This window comes from Sus scrofa, chromosome 7, assembly GCF_054392235.1.
Source record: "Sus scrofa isolate SSC_HxYL_T2T_F1_AM1 chromosome 7, Sscrofa_HxYL_maternal_Yorkshire_Landrace_v2.0, whole genome shotgun sequence".
NCBI classification, from domain to species: Eukaryota; Metazoa; Chordata; class Mammalia; order Artiodactyla; family Suidae; genus Sus; species Sus scrofa.
The window spans coordinates 67431982-67452646 of NC_139389.1; the positions used below are offsets into that span (position 1 = coordinate 67431982).

The 20665-nt window shown below is 40.3% G+C and overlaps 1 protein-coding gene across 4 annotated transcripts in view; it reads left to right on the forward strand.

Annotated features, from left to right (window-relative positions):
- Window positions 1-20665, forward strand: part of EDC3 (enhancer of mRNA decapping 3) — a 65862-nt gene that overhangs the window by 13761 nt on the left and 31436 nt on the right. For 2 of the 4 annotated variants that reach the window (XM_001927872.5, XM_013978071.3), the window contains exons 2-3: window positions 7533-7743; window positions 10806-11125. The exons of 1 other annotated variant lie outside the window; for it this stretch is intronic. In XM_001927872.5, the coding sequence (XP_001927907.1) occupies window positions 7580-7743; window positions 10806-11125 (484 nt within the window). In that variant the 5' untranslated portion in view covers window positions 7533-7579. Of the gene's footprint in view, window positions 1-7514; window positions 7744-10805; window positions 11126-20665 lie in introns of all 4 variants that reach the window. One more of the 4 variants, XM_021099053.2, reaches the window with a different exon arrangement.

A 20665-nucleotide genomic window follows, 5' to 3' on the forward strand; every position in this document is an offset into this window, starting at 1 on the left:
AGAATGACTTGGTTTGAAAAAAAGATAGTTTTCTGCTCTGGTATATTGTAATCAAAGTTAGGTTGTTTTTCCTTTTGATTGACTAGGCTCTATCCTAAGAAAATAATTTAAGACAAGCACTGAATGAAATTGATCATTGCTATATTAACTACAATTGTGAAAAATAGAATTATCTAAACGTCCAATTAAAAGAAAACTATAATATGTAAATTCAGTATAATAATATGTATAGCATGGAAAATATGCCATTGTACTAAGAAGTTGCCTTTGTCTCTGCTTACAAGTGTGTAAAACATTCATTATAATCTCTGTGTTTCAAATTCCCCATCTGTAAAATGGGATAGTAAAGTAGTTTCCTTATAGGGTTGTTATGATAAATGAAGAAAGAATGCCCTAAAGTTTTAGCTCATTCTTGAGACATTGCAAGTATGCAGTAAATGCTAGCTGCTGCTGTTGTTATGCAATATGATGGTATGTGTGTAAAGACTGTGGGGTTTTGTGTGTTCTGTTCACCTTTTGTTTTTTTCCTCTCTTCCTCCTTCTCTTCCTCCCTCCCTTCCCTTCCCCTTCCCTGTACTGGTACTCACAACATATGAAAGTTCCAGGGCCAGGGATTGAATCCGAGCTACAGCTATGACCTATGCCACAGCTGCCCTACTGCACCAGGTCGGTGATTGAACCTGTGCTACCACAGAGACAACACCAGATCCTTAACCATCTGTACCACAGTAGGAACTTCCACCTTTTGTTAATAGTGATTCACCCCCTCCCTTCTGTTATCTACCATATTAAATCATCACCAAATTCAAACCATCGTCTTTATAAGTGTTGAGTCCATCAGCTCCTTTCCATCTCCATTGATTCTATCTAGTCCAATTTACCTCCTTCTCTTTTTTTTTTTTTTTTTTTTTTTTTGTCTTTTTTGTTGTTGTTGTTGTTGTTGCTATTTCTTGGGCCGCTCCTGTGGCATATGGAGGTTCCCAGGCTAGGGGTCCAATCGGAGCTGTAGCCACCGGCCTATGCCAGAGACACAGCAACGCGGGATCCGAGCCGCGTCTGCGACCTACAGCACAGCTCACGGCAACGCCGGATCGTTAACCCACTGAGCAAGGGCAGGGACCTAACCCGCAACCTCATGGTTCCTAGTCGGATTCGTTAACCACTGCGCCACAACGGGAACTCCTACCTCCATTTCTTAAATTAACTGTTCTAGTTGCTTCCCAGCTGGTCTTGCTGCATCTTTTTTACACTTCTTCCAGTTTGTATTCTTTGGTCAACTTTTAATGACAGCTTTTAAATTTTGATGAAACCATGGCGTTCCTGTCATGGCTCAGTGGAAACGAATATGACTAGTATTCATTAGGATACAAGTTCAATCCCTGACCTTGCAGTTGGGTTAAGCTCACCTCGTGAGCAGTGGTGTAGGTTGCAGACACCACTCGGATCCCTCATTGCTGTGGCGTACGTAGGCCAGAGGCTACAGCTCTGATTTGACTCCATATGCCTCGGGTGTGGCCCTAAAAAGACCAAAAAAAAAAAAAATTTCTTTTTTTTTATGAAATCTAATTAATCAGATTTTTCCATTATTTATTTATTTTTGCTTCTTAGGGCTGCACCCATGGCACATGGAGGTTCCCAGGCTAGGGGCGAGTTGGAGCTGTAGCTGCCAGCCTACGCCACAGCAACGTCAGATTGGAGCCGTGTCTCTAACCTACACCACAGCTCATGGCAGCACTGGATCCTTAACCCACTGAGCGAGACCAGGAATCAAACCTGCAACCTCACGGTTACTAGTCGGATTCGTTTCCACTGCACCATTATGAGAACTCCAGATTTTTCCTTTTTTATAAAAAAATCCTTTTAGGCCCGCACCTGCTCATACGGAAGTTCCCAGGCCACGGGTTGAGGCCTACACCACAACCACAGCAACGGGGGATATGAGCTGCATCTGTAACCTATAGCACAGCTTGTGGCAATGCCAGATCCTTAACCCACTGAAAAAGGCCAGGGATCAAAATATATCCTCATGGATGCTAGCTTGGTTCACTACCCCTGGGCCACCATGGGAACTCCTGTGTTATAATTTAGATTCCACATATAAGTGATATCATATGGTAGTTGTCTATCTTTTTCTGACTTACTTAGTGTGATAATTTCTAGGTCCATCCACATTGCTGCAAATGGCATTATTTCATTCTTTTGTATGGCTGAGTAATATTCCTGTGTGTGTGCGCATGCGTGCGCATGTGTCTTCTTTATCTGTTCGTCTCTTGATGGACATGTCTCAGCTATTATAAATGGACCCAGGCTAGTGGTTAAATTAATATTTATGTTTGACCCACAGATCAATTTGGGGAGAATTAACATTAAGCTCTTCAGCCTTTGAATGCAGTATATCCCTTATCTCTCCATTTATTTAGATCTTTTTTAAAATTTTTAAATTTTTTGTCTTTTTGTCCTTTTAGGGCCACAGCCATCGCAAGTGGAGGTTCCCAGGCTAGGGGTTGATTCAGAGCTGTAGCCGCCGGCCTACGCCAGAGTCACAGCAATGCCAGATCCAAGCCACATCTGCAGGCTACACCACAGCTCGTGGCAATGCTGGATCCTTAAACCAGTGAGTGAGGCCAGGGATTGAATGCACAACCTCATGATTCCTAGTCGAATTCATTTCCACTGCACCATGGCGGGTACTCCAGATCTTCTTTTAATTTTTCTCAGTCTTTCATAGTTTTTATCGTAGAGATCCTACGCATTTTTCATTAGATTTATTCCTGAGTATTTTATATTTTAATATTATAAATAGTATTTAAAATTTTTATTTGCTGTTGTTTCTTGCTATTATATAAAACACAGTTGTTTGTTTCATATTGAGCATCTATCTGTAATTCTAAAGTCATTCTAGAGCTGTGGTGTAGGTTGCAGATGCGGCTCGGATCCTACGTTGCTGTGGCTCTGGCGTAGGCCAATGGCTGCAGCTCTGATTGGCCCCCTAGCCTGGGAAACTCCATATGCCGCGGGAGCGGCCCAAAGAAATAGCAAAGGAAAAAAAAAAAAAAAAAAAAGTCATTCTAGCAGGAATTTTTATTCATCTTTTTTTTTTTTTAAGGGCCTCACCTGTGGCATGTGGAGATTCCCAGGCTAGGAGTCCAATCAGAGCCATAGCTGCAGGCCTACACCACAGCCATAGCAATGCAGGATCCAAGCTGCATCTGCATTCCACACCACAGCTCATGGCAATCCCAGATCCTTAACCCACTGAGCAAGGCCAGGTATTGAACCTGAGTCCTCATGGATGCTCGTCATATTTGTTAACCACTAAGCCACGACAGGAACTCCAGGAGTTTTGTTTTTTTTTTTTTCCTGATACATTCCTTATGATTTTCTTCTTACACATCATCAATATAATTACAATTAAAGATAACTTTACTTCTCCTTTTCCAGTATTTATGCTTTTTATTTTTTTCTTGTTTTATTGAACTGCCTAGGACCTACACTATAGTGTTAAATAAGGAGTAGAAGTGGTGAAAGTGGACTTCTTTGCCTTGTCCCTGTCTTGGGGGAGAAAGAGTTATTGTTTCACCATTAGTAGGATGTTATAATTGTTTTGTTTTTTGTTTTTTTCTTTTTGCCATTTCTTGGGCCGCTCCCGTGGCATATGGAGGTTCCCAGGCTAGGGGTCGAATCGGAGCTATAGACACCAGCCTATGCCAGAGACACAGCAACGCAGGATCTGAGCCACGTCTGCAGCCTACACCACAGCTCACGGCAACATCTCTTTTTTTATACAATGGATGGATGTTAAATTTTGTCAACAAAATTCTTTTCTGCATTTATGGGCATGATCGTACACGATTTCCTCATTTCCTTTTTTTTTTTTTTTTTTAATGTGGTAGGACATTGATTTTTTTTTTTCCTAATGTGGTAGGACATTGATTTTTAAAAATTGACCTTTTTTATTTGAGATAACTGTAGATTAATATGCACTTGTAAGAAATAACACAGGGAAGTTACCAGTAGCTGTAGCTCCAATTCAACCCCTAGCCTGGTAACTTCCATATGCCACAGGTGCAGCTGTAAAAAAAGTAATAAAGCAGGGAAGGGGATAAGACAATGCTGGTGGATTGGGTGAAGGGCAGCAATAGTAATAATGTACTGCGGTTCTGCAAGACGTTACTAATGGGGAAAACTGGGTAGTCTATATGGAATCCCTGGATCATAACAATCCAGTTTCACAGGATTTCCATCCCATAACCCAAGCACATACCCCCACCCCCAAACTGTCTCCTCCGGAGACCATGAGTGTTTCAGAGTCTGAGTCAGCATCTGTTCTACAAAGAAGTTCAGTCTGTCCTTTTTTCAGATTCCATGTGTCAGTGAAAGCATTTGATGTTGGTGTCTCATTGTATGGCTGACTTCACTTAGCATGATAATTTCTAGGTCCATCCATGTTGCTAAAAATGCTGGTATTTTGTTCCTTTTAATGGCTAAGTAATATTCCATTGTGTATGTGTTCCACATCTTCTTGATCCACTCCTCTGTCGATGGACATTTAGATTGTTTCCATTGAAAATAGTGCTGCAGTGAACATCAGAGTACATGTGTCTTTGTGAGTCGTGGTTTTCTCTGGATGGATGCCGAGAGTGGGATTTCTGGATCAAATGGTAGTTCTATTTTTAGTTTTCTGAGGAACCTCCATCCTGTCTTCCACAGTGGTTGCACCAATTTACAATCCCTCCAAAAGTGTAATGGGGTTCCTTTTTCTCCACACCCTCTCCAGCACTTATTGTTTGTAGACTTTTTGGTGATGGCCATTCTGGCTGGTGTAAGGTGGTACCTCATCATGGTTTTGATTTGCATTTCTCGAAGAATGAGTGATGTTGAACATCTTTTTCATGTGTTTTTGGCCATCTGTATGTCTTCTTTGGAGAACTGTCTGTTTAGATCTTCTGCCCATTTTTGGATGTGGTTGTTTGTTTTTTTGGTATAGAGCTGCAGAAGGTGTTTATAAAGTTTGGAGATTAACCCCTTGTCAGTTGATTCACTTGCAAAGATTTTCTCCCATTCTGTGGGTTGTCTTTTTGTGTTTAGGGTTTCCTTTGCTGTGCAGAAACTTTTAAGTTTGGTTAGGTCCCATTTGTTTATTTTTGTTTTTATTGTCATGACTCTAAGAGGTGGATCTGAGAAGATGTTGCTGTCGTTTAAGTCAGAGAGTGTTTGGCCTATGTTTTCCTCTAAGAGTTTTATAGTGTCTGGTCTTATATCTAGGTGTTTAATCCATTTTTAGTGTATTTTTGTGTATGGTGTTAGGGAGTGTTCTCATTTCATTCTTTTCCATGTGGCTGTCCAGTTTTCCCAGCACCCCTTATTGAACAAGCTGTCCTTTCTCCATTGCATATTCTCGTCTCCTTTGTCATAGATTAGTTGGCTGTGGGTGCGTGGGTTTAATTCTGGGCTTTCTATCCTGTTCCACTTATCTCTATTTCTGTCTTTGTGCCATTACCATGTGGTTTTGATGACTGTTGCTTTGTAGTATATTCTGAAGTCTGGGAGCCTGATTCCTCTAGCTCCATTATTCTTTTTCAGGATGTTTTTGGCTATTCTGGGTCTTTTGTGCTTCCAAACAAACTTTAAAATATTTTGTTCGAGTTCTGTGAAAAATGTCCTTCGTAATTTGATAGGGATTGCATTGAATCTGTAGATTGCCTTAGGTAGTATATCCTGCCTGTTTTTGAACGGGACCTCCCTTTCTATTTCTTCTTGTATTAGTTTTGGTAACTTTTGTTTTTCAAGAATTTCTCAGATTCCTGTCATGGCACTGCAGAAATGAATCTGACTAGAACCATGAGGGCGAAGCTTCAATCCCTGGCCTCCCTCAGTGGGTTAAGGATCTGGCATTTCCCTGAGCTGTGGTGTAGATCGCAGATTCAGCTTGGATCTGGCATGGCTTGGCTGTGGTATAGGCTGGCAGGTGTAGCTCCGATTCAACCCCTAGCCTGGGAACTTCCATGTGTCACAAGTGCAGCCCTAAAAAGAAAGAATTTCTCTGTTTCATCTGAGTGGTCAAATTTACTGGTGTAGGGAGTTACCATTGAGGCTTAGCAGGTTTAGAATCCAGCTTGTATTCTTGAAGATGTGGGTTCGATCCCTGGCCTCAGTGGATTAAAGATCCTGTATTACCACAAGCTCTGATTCTATCCCTAGTCTGCGAACTTCCCTACGCTGCAGGTGTGGCCCTAAAAATAAATAAAATTTACTGGCTTAAAGTTCTTTTTTTCCCTTAGGGCTGTACCCATGGCATATAGATTCCCAGGCTAGGGGTCCAATCGGATCTACAGCTGCCAGCCTATGCCACAACCACAGGAACCCCAGATCCAAGCCATGTCTGTGACCTCCACCACAGCTCATGGCCATGCCAGATCCTTAACCCACTCCTAGTTGGATTTGTTTCTGCTGCACCACGATGGGAAGTCCAAAGTTATCTTTTTAATGCATGTGATGTCCCTTTGCTTATTCCTGACACTGACAATATATGTTGTATCTCTTGGTTAGTCTAGTTAGGGATTTATCAAGTTCATTAATGTTTTCAAAGAACTGATTTTTGGCTTGATTTTTATTTCCTGTTTCATTTATTTTACTCTTTAGTTCCTTTTTAATAACTTTGGGTTAATTTGCTCTTTTTTGACTAGCTTCTTAAGATGGAAGAAAACTTTCTCTTTTTCTAAAATAAGCATTTAAATTAGAAATCTATAAATATATATAAACTTCCCTTCAAGCTCTACTTTTAAGTGCATCTCACAAATGTTGATACATTCTATTTTCATTTTTATTGTTTGAATTTCTAACTTCCTTTTTGATTTCTTTAACTGATAGTTTATTTAGAAATGTCTTGCTTAATTTTCAGATATTTGGTGTATTTGAAATATTTTATCAATTTCAAATTTAATTCTTTGTGGACAAAATATACTCTGTCTAATTTCAGGCCTTTGAAATTAATTGATACTAACTTAAGGCCCAGCGTATGTTGATGAACATTCCACGTGGACTTGAAAATATTTATTCTGTAGTTGTTAGGTGTAGTGTTCTGTAATGCCTTCAGTCAGTTTTTTTTTAAACAAAAATTTGTCCAGAATTTTTCGCTATCTTCAGCAAGAGGGTTAGTCTGATAATGAGCTACTCAGACATTACTAACATTATTTTTTATATATTATTTCTTAATTATCTCTTTGAAAGCATTCTGATGGCAGATATATTAAAATATAATACATTATAAACAGGTGATAATTTGTGCAATTTAATGTCTAGGTAAATATCTTCAGCCAGTACATGTGATTTAAAGTAATTAAAGATCTTTATATATACATTAAATGATACTGCTTATTCATTAATATGCTTTACTCCAATGAAAAAAAGTTTTATTTTTTATGCTTTATTATCTCAAGGATGTGACAGAATGTGTATTACCAAATAACACCTGGTACAGAACCTAATAGAATATTTGCTGAATTGAATTAAAGATGTGTCTGTTTCTTAAGGTGCACTGCATGGTTCCTTGTCTCCACGGTGGCCTTACAGCTGAAACATGGCTACGGATTGGCTGGGCAGTATTGTGTCCATCAACTGTGGAGATAGCTTGGGTGTCTATCAGGGAAGAGTATCAGCAGTTGATCAGGTCAGCCAGACCATTTCTCTTACCCGGCCTTTCCACAATGGAGTGAAGTGCCTTGTGCCAGAAGTCACCTTCAGGTGAGTATCCTGACTAATTCTTCCAAATCCAGCCTGGTGGTCTGGGGAGCTTGAGCCTGGGTCTTGTTGCCAATATTCTCTTGCATAGGGCTATTTTTGAGTAGAGTCTTGTCAAGGGTGAGATTTTACAATCAGATCTTATAGTCCTGCTGCTCTTTTCAGCAGAGACTTTATGTTATAATTAGCTTTTAGCTAATGATTCAAGGTTTATGAAACATTTTTATTATCTCTGTCAAACTTATGCAGTATTTCAATGTGTCAGACTCTGAATAATCTTTCTGTTTTCTTTTATGGTTTCAGATTTCTTTTGTCAGTTCTGAATTGTTTGCTCTTTCTTAAATCTAAGGTCTTTATTGACTTCTTTCCTCCCTGTGTAACTATCTTTCTTTGCAGGTGTGTGTTATAATTTCTCTCCAGAGAACACACTGTAGCCAATAGCTAAAGTCCTTAGCTACAGGAATAAATTTGCCAAAGATCTCAAGCTTAGATGTCTTCACATCCCTCCTTTATAAATTTGGCAGATAACCTCCCTTTCTTATGTTTAAAAAAAAAAAAAGTCTTGAGCTAGAGCTTCCTTGACTTCCTACGTAACACCCACACATAACCTTTTCTGTAGGCATATCAATTCTTATTTCTTATCTCCTCTGAAGTCTCCATGGAAGGAATGCCCTTTGTGTTCAGGGCCAACCTTATCACATATGCTTTATGAGCTATGCTTTCTTATCTCCTTTGAGACCCTGCTCCTTTTCTTTTGTGTCTTCACTTTCAACCTTAATACTGGCTCTTTTCTCTTCTCTTTCTAACATTCTCAGGCCTCCCCCATAGTATAAACACTACCCTTCCACACACCTTACATTTGCCCTAGGTATTGCCCTGTCGGTTTCCTTCTCTTTAGACTCACAGTTCTTTTCAGAGTAGAATACAGTTGGCCCTTGAACAGTGAGGAGGTTAGAAGGCCAACCACCTACACCATCCAAAATCTTGGTGTAACTCTCAGTATCCATGGTTCTGTATCTGTGGATCATGTGGTACTGTAATATGTATTTTGTTGAAAAAAAAAATCCACGTTTAAGTGGACCTACACAGTTCAAACCCATATTCAAGGGTCGAATATAGTCTCCTTTTACTCCCTTTGTGTCTTAGTCTAGCCTCTTTCTACCCCACCATTATCTTTTTCTGTCTTTACCATCTTGCTGAACTAGCTGCTTTTGTTAATTTGTTTTGTTTTTCTTTTGGCCGCCCCATGGCATATGGAGTTCCCAGGCTGGGGATCAGATCAAACTGCAGGCTGGGGATCGAACCTGTGTTGCTGATCCCATTGTGCCACAGTGGGAACTCCTGAGCTAGCTTTTGCTGAGATTAAAAATGACCTAATTGCCAGATTCAGTGGCAGTGTCTTAGTTCTAATCTAATCTTATTCAGATGTTCCCTAACCGTTGGAGTGACCTCTTCTTTTAGTTTCTTTGTTACCCCTTTGGGTTTTCTTCCCAAGTATTCCTCCATTCCTTTATACACTTTTTCTCCCCAGCCCCACAGGTTCCTTTTCTTCTACTCACTTTTTTTTTTTTTTTTTTTTTTTTTGGCTTTTTAGAGCCACACCTGCGGCACATGGAGGTTCCCAGGCTAGGGGTCCACTCGGAGCTACAGCTGCCAGCCCACACCACAGCCACAGCAATGCAGGATCTTAGTTGCGTCTGCAACTTACACCACAGCTCAGGGCAGCGCTGGATCCTTAACCCACTGAGGGAGGCCAGGGATTGAACCACAACCTCATGGTTCCTAGTCACATTCGTTTCTGCTGCGCCACCACAGGAACTCCTCTTCTACTCACTTTTTAAGATGGATTTAGTCGGAGTTCCATCTTTGATTCTTTTCCTGGTCTGTATTCTCCTTAGACAATCTCTTGTATACCTTCTTACACATTAATGAGACCCCAGATTTTTATTAGACCCATTATCTGTGTTATATACACTTTAATTGTCTACTGGTCATCTCCAAGTGGCTATCCTACAGATATCTTAAATTTAAAATTTTCGAAGCTGAGCTGACTATGTTACCTGCACATTTCTTCCTCCAAAGTTCTATCCTTAATTAGTGACTGATGACACCTTTCACCCAAGTTAGAAATTTAGGAATCATAATAAAGTCTTTCTCTTGATCCTCATGTTTAGTTAGTCACCAAATTCTGTGGATTCCTGATATTTCTTGGTTCCATCCTTCCCACTTCCTTTGCATTGTCACTTGCCCTGTTCATCCCCATGTTCTTTATCTCCTAACCAGTGCCCCTGCCTCTAATTTCTCCACCTTCCCTGTAGCCATCAGGAAAATCCATTGTGATTATGATCTGGTCCCTAATTTCCTCCACAGCCTGACCTCCTAATGGCCCTGCACAAGCTTTCTTCCCTTTAGTAACCCTGTCACATTTGAAGTTCTCCAGATGGCCCACGTTTTCTCCATCTCTGAGCCTTGGCCTGAGGTGCCCTTCTCCCTACCAGACTGTTTTGCCAACTCTTTGTTTTCCTCCCCAGCCAGACTTAGCTTAAGTGTTTGATCCATCTCTGCCAAACTAACATATATTTTGCTTTGGGGTGCATTGGTCCCCAGTGCACACCTTTTGTCATGGTTTTTAACACTTGTGATTACCTACCTGAATTTTCTGCTGACTAGACTGTGAATTCCTTGTGGGCATGTATTGCTTTTCATCTCTGTATGCTCCACTCGTAATACAGAACTTAGCACATTGTGAGTACTCTGTATATACCTATTGAATGAGTAGATGAGTGAATGAATGAAAAAAAGCCATTAATTAAGCATTCTAGAAATCTAAGATGTTAATAATAGTTGTGTGGTTAACAGTAGGTCTCTTTAAAGGCCAGTGCTGTGACAGTTGAATGTTGGTGGCCGAGCCTTATCTTTAAGTACTCTACCACCTTTTCTAGTTTTTGCCTTTGATGACTCATTGAAATGCTGCCCTGCTATGGTATAACTGGTTCTTTTTGATCCCATTTTCATCACTGTTATCACTATTATAGTTTTGACTTGGGCTCTTTTGTGTACTTCAGGGCAGGTGACATTACGGAACTAAAAATTCTGGAGATACCAGGTCCTGGAGAAAACCAACATTTTGGAGACCTTCATCAGGCAGAATTAGGCCCCTCTGGTGTTGGGTGCCAAGTAGGTATTGGTCAGAATGGCATGGGCAAGTTGGTTAAAAAGCCAGCCTCTTCCAGCAGTGCCCCTCAGAACATCCCTAAGAGGACAGATGTCAAGAGCCAAGATGTTGCCGTTTCTCCCCAGCAGCAGCAGTGCTCAAAGAGCTATGTGGATAGGCACATGGAGTCCTTGAGTCAGTCCAAAAGCTTCCGGCGTCGGCACAACTCTTGTAAGTTGGATTGAGTTAATATTTCTTTTTTACCTGATGTTTCATGTCTATAAGCTCTTATTCATTGCTAGTCTTTAAATAAATCCTTTATTACCCTAATAAAAAAAGATGCTGGCAGAGCTTCACAAAAATATAGCATGGTTCTTTCATTCTGGAACTATTTCCTCAAGATAATAAGGGAAAGGAAATAAGCTGTTAGAGACTCACACCAGCTCCTCGCCCTCTCTCACCACTTCCCTTCCTTCCAAAAAAAGTCATTCATCTGTCTTGAGTTCACACAGACAAAAGCGATGTTGTTTTTAATCTGCTAACTGGTGGTAGTAGTGATACCTGGGTTGAACTTACACTTAAGCTGTTCTAGGGGATTCTCAAATAAGTTTTCTTCTTGTATTTTAATTCCCATCCTTAGAAGAGAGGAAGCGATGGGCCTAGACATCTCTGTGATCTTAAAATATCTGACATACTGACAATTTTAGATTTGCTGTATTCACTCCCTGCTAGCACATCAAGGAGAGCATGCACTGGTGTGTGTATTTGTTCCCAGTTTTGTTTGGTACTAATGAATTGTTGAATGCCATTTACTCGTTATAGACCATAGTTAATTCACTAGAATCTGGTATGCTCTTTAACATATTTACTAGAGTAATGTTACAGTAGTGAATTATAACAGATCCACTAGACTCTGTGTGGCCTTTCAGGACCCAACATTTTTAAGTTTTCAAAATGCCTGATTCTGTGAATAAGCTACTGACATTTTGATTTTTTTTTTTTTTTTTTTTTTGTCTTTTTGCTATTTCTTGGGCCGCTCCTGCGGCATATGGAGGTTCCCAGGCTAGGGGTCCAATTGGAGCTGTAGCCACCGGCCTACGCCAGAGCCACAGCAACACGGGATCCGAGCCGCGTCTGTGACCTACACCACAGCTCACGGCAACGCCGGATCGTTAACCCACTGAGCAAGGGCAGGGACCGAACCCGCAACCTCATGGTTCCTAGTCGGATTCGTTAACCACTGCGCCACAACGGGAACTCCCTGAAATTTTTTTTTAAATGTATTTTGAGGCACTTTGCCTCAGTACATCTTAAATAACTATATGAATTGACAAATGAAGACCTGAACCTGAAGTTGAATTGTTAGTTCTTCTGTGTCCTTTGAAAAATTGTAAAATGCTTAGATAGAAAATGACTTTTTCCGTTTAGACTTTAACATTTTCTACTTTGCTTTATTCTCTTAAAAAAAAAAAAACTTTTTTCTTTATCAAAAAATTGACTTGTTTATTAAAAGTTCAAATATTCAAGCAATTTATAATTGTACTGTACTTGGAGACAGTGCCTGTTAGCAATTTGTAAATTTTTTTCTGCATATTTTCTGCCTATTATTAACATCTTACATTTTTATGACATATTCGTTACAGTTAATGAAACAGTGATGAGACATTAACCAAAATCTATATTTTATTCAGATTGCTTTAGTTTTTATTACCCAGTGTCCTTGTTACAGGCTCTCATCCAGCATACCATGTTACATGTAGGAGTCACCTTTTCTCTTGACTTTGACGGTTTCTCAGACTTTCATTGTTTTGTGATGACCAGGACAGTACTCGTCAGATATTTTTGTAGACTATGCCTCAATTGGTATTTGGTTTTTTTGTTTGTTTGTTTTAGGGCTGCATCAGTGGCATATGGAAGTTCCCAGGCTAGGCGTTGAATCAGAGCTTACACCACAACCACAGCAGTGCCAGATCCGAGCCACATCTGCCACCTGCAGCACAGCTCACAGCATTGCTGGATTCTTAACCCACTGAGCGAGGCCAGGGATCAAACCTGTGTCCTCATGGATGCTACTCAGATTTTTGAACCACCGAGCCATGATGGGAAATCCTGATGTTTTTCTTATTATTAGACCGGGGTCATGTGATTGGGAAAGGAAGATCACAGAGATAAAGTGTCATTTTCATCATATATCAAGAGTATATACTAACAACATGGTTTCTGACTTTTTTACTTATTTCTACTGCTGCATCTGCAGTGCATGGGAGTTCCTGGGCTAGGGGATGAATCAGAGCTGCAGCTAAGGCCTACACCACAGCCATGGCAACACCAGATCCATCTGCGACGTACACTGCTGCTTGCAGCTACACTGGATCCTCAGCCCACTGAGCAAGGCCAGGGATTGAACCTGAATCCTCATAGAGACAACATCAATCCTTAACCCACTGAGCCACAATGGGAACTCCCTTGTTTCTGACTTTGATGTTGACCTCAAGTGCCTGGCTGAGGTAGTATATGTCAGATTTGTCCTCTGAAGTCATTCTGCAGCCCACCCCTAAGAAGTCGAGAGTCATGCAGAGTATCTACATAAATTATTTGGGATTTTTCTGTTCCAGAGATTTGTTTCTTCTCCCTCATTTACTTATTCAGTCATTTATCTTTATGAGTATGGACTTATAAGTATTTATTTTATCCTTTGGGTTATAATTCATTTCCACTTTATTTTGCTGCTCATATTGTTTCAGCTTTGGCCACTGGGTGCTCCTTCAGTTGGCTACTGTGTCCCTTTGGCATGCCCCCATTATACATTCCCTGCCTCCTGGAACTTCCTCCCTTTCAGGCACTGCAAGATGCTCTAGGTTTATCTGTGTTTTCTGCCCCAGCCCTAGGGACCTTGTTTCATTTTATTAGAGAATGGTATTACCACAATCTAGGCAGTAGATGTGCTTATTGCTGCTGGGTGTCACCCTTTCAGCTGACAGAGCAAGAAAATATATGTGTGTACTTAAACCAGTGTATATACACATATCTGTAAATACATTTTGTTTTTTTTTTTGCGGGGGGGGGCCATGCCTGCCTCATATGGAAGTTCCCTGGCTAGAGGTCAAATCAGAGCTGTAGCCGCAGAAACACTAGATCTGAGCTATGTCTGCAACCTACACCACAGCTCATGGTGACACCACATACTTAACCTACTGAGCAAGGCCAGGGATCAAACCCACCTCCTCATGGATACTAGTTGGGTTCTTAAGCCCTTGAGTCACAACGGGAACTCCTGTAAATAAATACATATATATATATATAACCTTCACTACTATATTAAGCTAAATGTGAATTCATGTTGATGTATCCAAGTCTAATCCATCACCACATGATTCATTCTAGCTTCCTTTTCTCATCTGTAACCTCTTACTCCCAACAGCAAGAAATCCATACTGTCTTTCATCATTGACTTAAATTATTTAATTCCAGTATACAGTATCAGAATTGCTAACTCTAACCCATGCCCCCATCCTCTTTATTGACTAGTCTCATATATTTGTAACAGATCATTTGCTTGCATTCTGCACTCCATCCTGGGCTCCTCCAACCTCCTCAATGATTTTTTTTTTTTTTTAATTTACGTACATTAGGCTCCCTCTTTGTGCTCTAAAGTTCTGAAGGCTTTGACAAATACATGTTATTTTATATCTATCAATACAGTATTGTGGAGAATCCCTGTGTTTAACCTATTCAGTCTTTTCCATTTTCCCTCCATGATTGCTTCCCCACTCCCCACCAAGCAACTACTGATCTTTTTATCATCTATCTCTGTAGTTTTGTCTTTTCCAGAATATCACATATATGTAGTCTTTTCAGGATTCTTTATTTTACAATATGTATTTGATTCATCCATGTCTTTTTGTGACTTAATAGCTCATTTCCTTTTATTGCTTAATAATATTCCATTGTGTGAATATATAAAATTTGTTTATCCATTTACCTATTGAAGAACATCTTGGTTGCTTCCAGCTTTTGGTGATTATGAATAAAGTTGTTATAAATATTTGTGGTTTTATATGGATATAAGTTTTCAGATGAGTTGGGTAAATACCTATGGGTGTGAATGCTGGATGTTATGAGACTATTGGTTTGTTTCTTTTTTTTCTTTTCTTTTTTTTTTCCCCTGTTACTTACAGTTGTAGCAGCTTCTTGAAAGAGTACAGTTAAGTTCAAAACAAGTAATTTAGGAGTTCTCTTGCGGCACAGCAGGTTAAGGACCCAGCAACTTGGGCCACCACTGTGGCATGGGTTCTGTCCCTGTCTGGGAACTTCAATATGCCGCAGGTACAGCCAAAAGAAAAAAAAAAAAAAACAACAACCAAGTAATTTATTAGCTCTTTATCACGTCACTCTAGTGTAGTAGAACATGGGGTCATTCTCAAAAGTATACTCTGGTTGATTCTGCTTCTGCTTTTGCTATTTGGTCCATTCCCTTTTCCTAGATTAGTAACAGCTTGTAAATAAGGTAAAGCGATCATGATCAGTAAATAAGGCAGTAAAATGCTGGATTCTCTTTCTGAGAATTTCTTTTGATCCTGGATTTGTGTGGAAATGTCTGTAGCCTGGGAATTTGATGATGAAATGTGTCACAGAATTGGTTTGTCATAGTAAGCAGAGTAACTTTTATTCGTCTGATTGGTGAACCCTGTAAAATGAGTAGAAAAGTCTGCCAGAGATTGACTTATTACTTAGCATTTATGTAGCATTTTAAGGATACCAAGGAGATAGGTTGGTTTCTTCCCACCATAGTTGTAATGTAGATTATCGATGTTTTTTTCATTGATGAGTGAGAAATGGATATTAAGTATTTTTCTCATTAGAGATCTATAAATCACATTTTCTCTATGTACATTGATGTTGAGGCCAGTAGATTGATAAAGCTATAGGAGTATAATCTCTTGTAAATTCTGGCTTTTAATTGATCTTTCAGGGTTAGTAATGAGTTTTTGAGGAGTTTGTTGATTCTGGTTCCTTAGTCCAACTTGATGAGAGATTTAGCACAAGCAGATTTTAATCTCTTCTTTTAGGCTTGGTGGTAGGAGGGTGGTTATAGTTTCTATAACCTTGGTCATTGAACTGACAACTCAGAATATTTTTCAAGTAGATAAATGGAACATCAGCCCCAGGGAGCAGAGGGATGCCTCTTGAGGCCTGTTAAGGATACATGTCTGTGTATATCGTCTGTTCAGTGTAACAGTGATCCCACTGAATGAGGGCAGAAAGTTATTTTTTGCTATGTTTTTGTGGTCCTTCTGAGGTCCTAATGTGACTTTTTAACCTCCTTAGATGTGCTTCATATATTCAGCAGACTTGGAAAAACCCCGTGGTGCTGCTGTTGGAGCCAAGACGTTGACTGATTACTGACCTAGAATTTGGGAGTTGAAAAGAAGGTCCCAGATACTCTCAGAAACCTCCTCACAAAGCCCCTCTAGTCTGGCACTAAAACATATGTAGGAGTTCCTGTTGTGGCTCAGTGGAAATGAACTCGACTAGAATCCATGAGGATGAGGGTTTGATCCCTGGCCTTGCTCAGCGTGGGTTAAGGACCTGGCGTTGCTGTGAGCTGTGGGGTAGGTCTCAGATTCGGTTTGGATCCTTGTGTTGCTGTGGCTGTGGCATAGGCCAGCAGCTGCAGCTCCAGTTCAACCCCTAGCCTGGGAACTTCCATATGCCACACCTGCAGCCCTAAAAAGAAAAAAATAATTGTAATTTGACCTTCATGTGCCCTTTAGCGTGCCAAGTGCAGGACAGAGTTCCCCTTTACAATATGTGTGTGACAAAAACCAATAAATAAGTGGCATTGAGGGTTACACAACAATGGATTTGTTATAAGTTGTCCTGGCCAAAGGACCTCTGTGCCAAAGGCTGGCAGCAAAATGGCACAGGAAGGCGGCCAGCCTCTAGTGTTAACATACACTTGGCCCTTGAAATTGAAAAGTAAAGAAATCTGGGAAGCATTGTTTATCTTTTCCAAGGGAAGTGGTTTTCTCTCCTACTGGACAAAGGCCACTTTAATATAGAGCCCAGCCCTTTGAGCTGAGTAAACCAAGTATTGAGACAGCCTATTCACCCAGAGCTTCCCAATATTTGTATCAAAGTACAAGGCAAAGGAAGAATAAGAGACAACTGAGGCAGAGCCTGCTTGCATCTCTCACAAGCATCTTAATCTATTTCTTGCCTATCAAAAAAAAAAAAAAAAAAAAAAGGGGCAACTGAACATGTTAGCCTGCCTTTCATTTGTTTGATATTCTCTTAACTTTTTCTTGCTGACCTGTGATATCAGAATTTCTTCCTGGAAATTTTTTTCACTGATGGCTTTCCTGACGGTATTTGGAGCATAGCTAGTTCTCAGTGTATATTTGTCAAATGAATGAATGGAAGACCTATATTCAGTAGGAACATGAGAAAATACCTGATACTTTCTGCAGTCACAACTGTGGGTTTTATTGTAAGTTATGTTTGTAGAGTCTGTGGCCGAGCCAAAAATGATTTCCCGTTTTGCTTCTTTTTTTTTTTTTTTTTTTTTCCTGGTCTTTTTAGGGCTGCACCCAAAGCATATGGAGGTTCCTGGGCTAGGAGTCTAATCGGAGCTGTAGCTGCTGGCCTACGCCACAGTCACGTCATATCCGAGCCGCGTCTGTGACCTACACCACAGCTCACGGCAACGCCCCATCCTCAACCCACTGAGCGAGGCCAGGGATCGAACCCAAAACCTCATGGTTCCTCGTTGGACTCGTTTCCACTGTGCCATGATGGGAACTCCCTGTTTTGCTTCTTTTATCCTGTCCTCTCTCCCATCGATTAATTGCTTATCTTCCTCTATCAGTGTAATAGGTCCAGGATAGTTCATTGTCAGTTTGTACTGGACTTGACTGAGCTCTGTTCCTCTGAAGCTCTTGTCTCATAGTCCCCTTGTATTATTGTTGACAACTTTATCTTCCTGTCTCTTTCAGTCACGCAACACCCTTGGCTTAGTTTTTGTTGGCTCCCTTTCTTTCTCATAGTTAGTCTCAAATTGTCTTTTATAACCGCTTTAGACTATTTTGTTGTTTATTTGGGGGGTTTTTGTTTTGTTTTTTGATATGTCTGCTTTGATTTTTTAATTCAGCAGAGATTTGTGTACTTATGGTGGAGCAGGCATGGTATCGGGTGACAGAACTGAATGACATGGTTCTGCCACTCTTTGGCAGAACTGGTTCTGTGTATGCCAGAGAGTAAAACTGGAGACTGGAGCCCACTGGCAATGCAATGTTGGTGCAGTATTGAGCAAATAAGAAGGAGGAAGTCCCATCTCCTTCTTCTTTCCTCCTACTCTCTTCAGGTACCGACTTCTGGTGGTAGAAGCTAACAGGAAGCCAGCTAAGGAAGGGAAAATGTAGTCTTTAGAGTTCTAGCTGGTACCGCAAAAGGTGAGTGTGGTGTTGGAAGACAGTAGTTTAATAAGTGACGCACTTAACACTTTGAATAAAACGAGATTCAAAGAACTCTGGTTAGGTACAATTAATTAATAAAAAATTTTTTTTTAATTTAATGGCAGTCATAGCTGGAAAGAATGCCTTTCTTTCCAGCATGAGAGGCATGGTGTAGAGCAGGGTGATGAAACTTTTTCTGTAAAGGTTCATACATTAAATATTTCAGGCTTTGCAGGCCATAAGGTCTCTGTCTCAAACATTTAACTGTTTTTGTAGCACAAAAGCTGCCTTGGACAATATGTAAACAAATGAGCGTGACTGTTATTCCAATAGAACTTTATTTACAGAAGGTCTTTTGCACAACAGGTTAAAGATCCTGTGTTGTCACTGTAGTGGCTTGGGTCACTGCAGTAGCATTGGGTTTGATCCCTGGCCTGGGAACTTTTGCATGTTGCAGGCATGGCTAAAAACAAAAAAACTTTAGGAGTTCCTGTCATGGCTCAGCAGAAATGAACCCGACTAATATCCATGAGGACATGAGTTTGATCCCTGGCCTTGTTCAGTGGGTTAAGGATCTGGTGTTGCCATACCTGTGGTGTAGGTTGCACACATGGCTTAGATCCCATGTTGCTGTGGCTTTGGTATAGGCCAGCAGCTGCAGCTCTGATTTGACCCCTAGCCTGAGAACTTCCGTGTGCCTCAAGTGTGGCCCTGAAAAGACAAAAAACAAACAAACAAACACAACCCTTCATTTATAGAAATAGGCAGTGCGTGAGCTGGATTTGGCCCTGGGATATGAGTAGAGTATATTCTTAGGGTGAAGTTAATCAGTGGTAGTCCATATAGATTCATGTTTAGAATAACCTTGATTACTTTTTAATTCGGAAGACCATCTTCTCAGATGTGATAAGATTAAATTTTTTCTTTTTTATTCTTTTCTTTGGCTGCACCCACAGCATATGGAAGTTCCTGGGCCAGGGATCAAATCCAAGCTGCAACTGTGACCTACTCCACAACTACAGCAACACCGAATCCTTAAGGCATTGAGCCAGGCTGATGATCGAACCTATGCCACCACAGAGACAACACTGGGTCCTTAACCCCATCCACCACAGTGGGAACTCCTTGATGAGATTAATTTATTTTATTTTTTGCTTTTCTTCCCCCTTTTTAAATTACTTAATGAATTTTATTAAATTTGTAGTTGTACAATGATCATCACAACCAAATTTTATAGTATTTCCATCCCAAACCCGCAGGGCATATCCCCACACCCCAACCTGTCTCGTTTGGAAACCGTAAGTTTTTTAAAGTCTGTGAGTCAGTAGGTGTTCTGCAAAGAAGTTCATTGTGTCTTTTTTTTTAGATTCTACGTGTAAGTGGTAGCATTTGATGTTGGTATCTCATTGACTGACTTCACTTAGTATAATTTCTAGGTCCATCCATGTTGCTGCAAATGCCGTTTTTTCTTTCTTTTTAATGGCTGAGTAACACTCCATTGTGTATATGTACCACATCATCTTTAGCCCCTCCTCTGTCGATGGGCATTTTGGTGGTTTCCACATCTTGGCTGTTGTATATAGTGCTGCAATGAACATTGGAGTACATGTGTCTTTTCAAGTCATGGTTTTCTCTGGATAGATCTGAGGAATCTCCATACTGTTTTCCACAGTGGTTGTACCAATTTACATTCCTACCAACAGTGTATTAAGGTTCCCTTTTCTCCACACCCTCTCTAGCATTTATTGTCCGTAGACTTTTTGATGATGGCCATTCTGGCTGGTATAAGGTGGTACCTCATAGTAGTTTTGATTTGCATTTCTCTAACAATTAGTGATGTTAAACATCTTTTCATGTGTTTTTGGCCATTCGTATGTCTTTGGGGAATTGTCTGTTTAGATCTGCCCATTTTTTTGTTGGGATTGTTTGTTTTTTTGGTATTGAGCTGTAGAAGGTGTTTATAAATTTTGGAGATTAATCCCTTGTCAGTTGCTTCATTTACAAATATTTTCTCCCATTCCGTGGGTTGTCTTTTCATTTTGTTTAGAGTTTACTTCGCTGTGCAGAAACCTTAAAGTTTAAGTCCCATTTGTTTGTTTTTATTGTCATTACTCTAGGAGGCGAATCTGAGAAGATGTTGCTATCGTTTATGTCAGAGTGTTTGGCCTGTGTTTTCCTCTAAGAGTTTTATAGTACCTGGTCTTATATTTAGGTCTTTAATCCATTTTTTTAGTAAGTAAATTTTATTTTATTTTTTATTTTTTTGGCTTTTCTAGGGCTGCACCCGTGGCATATGGAGGTTCCCAGGCTAGGGGTC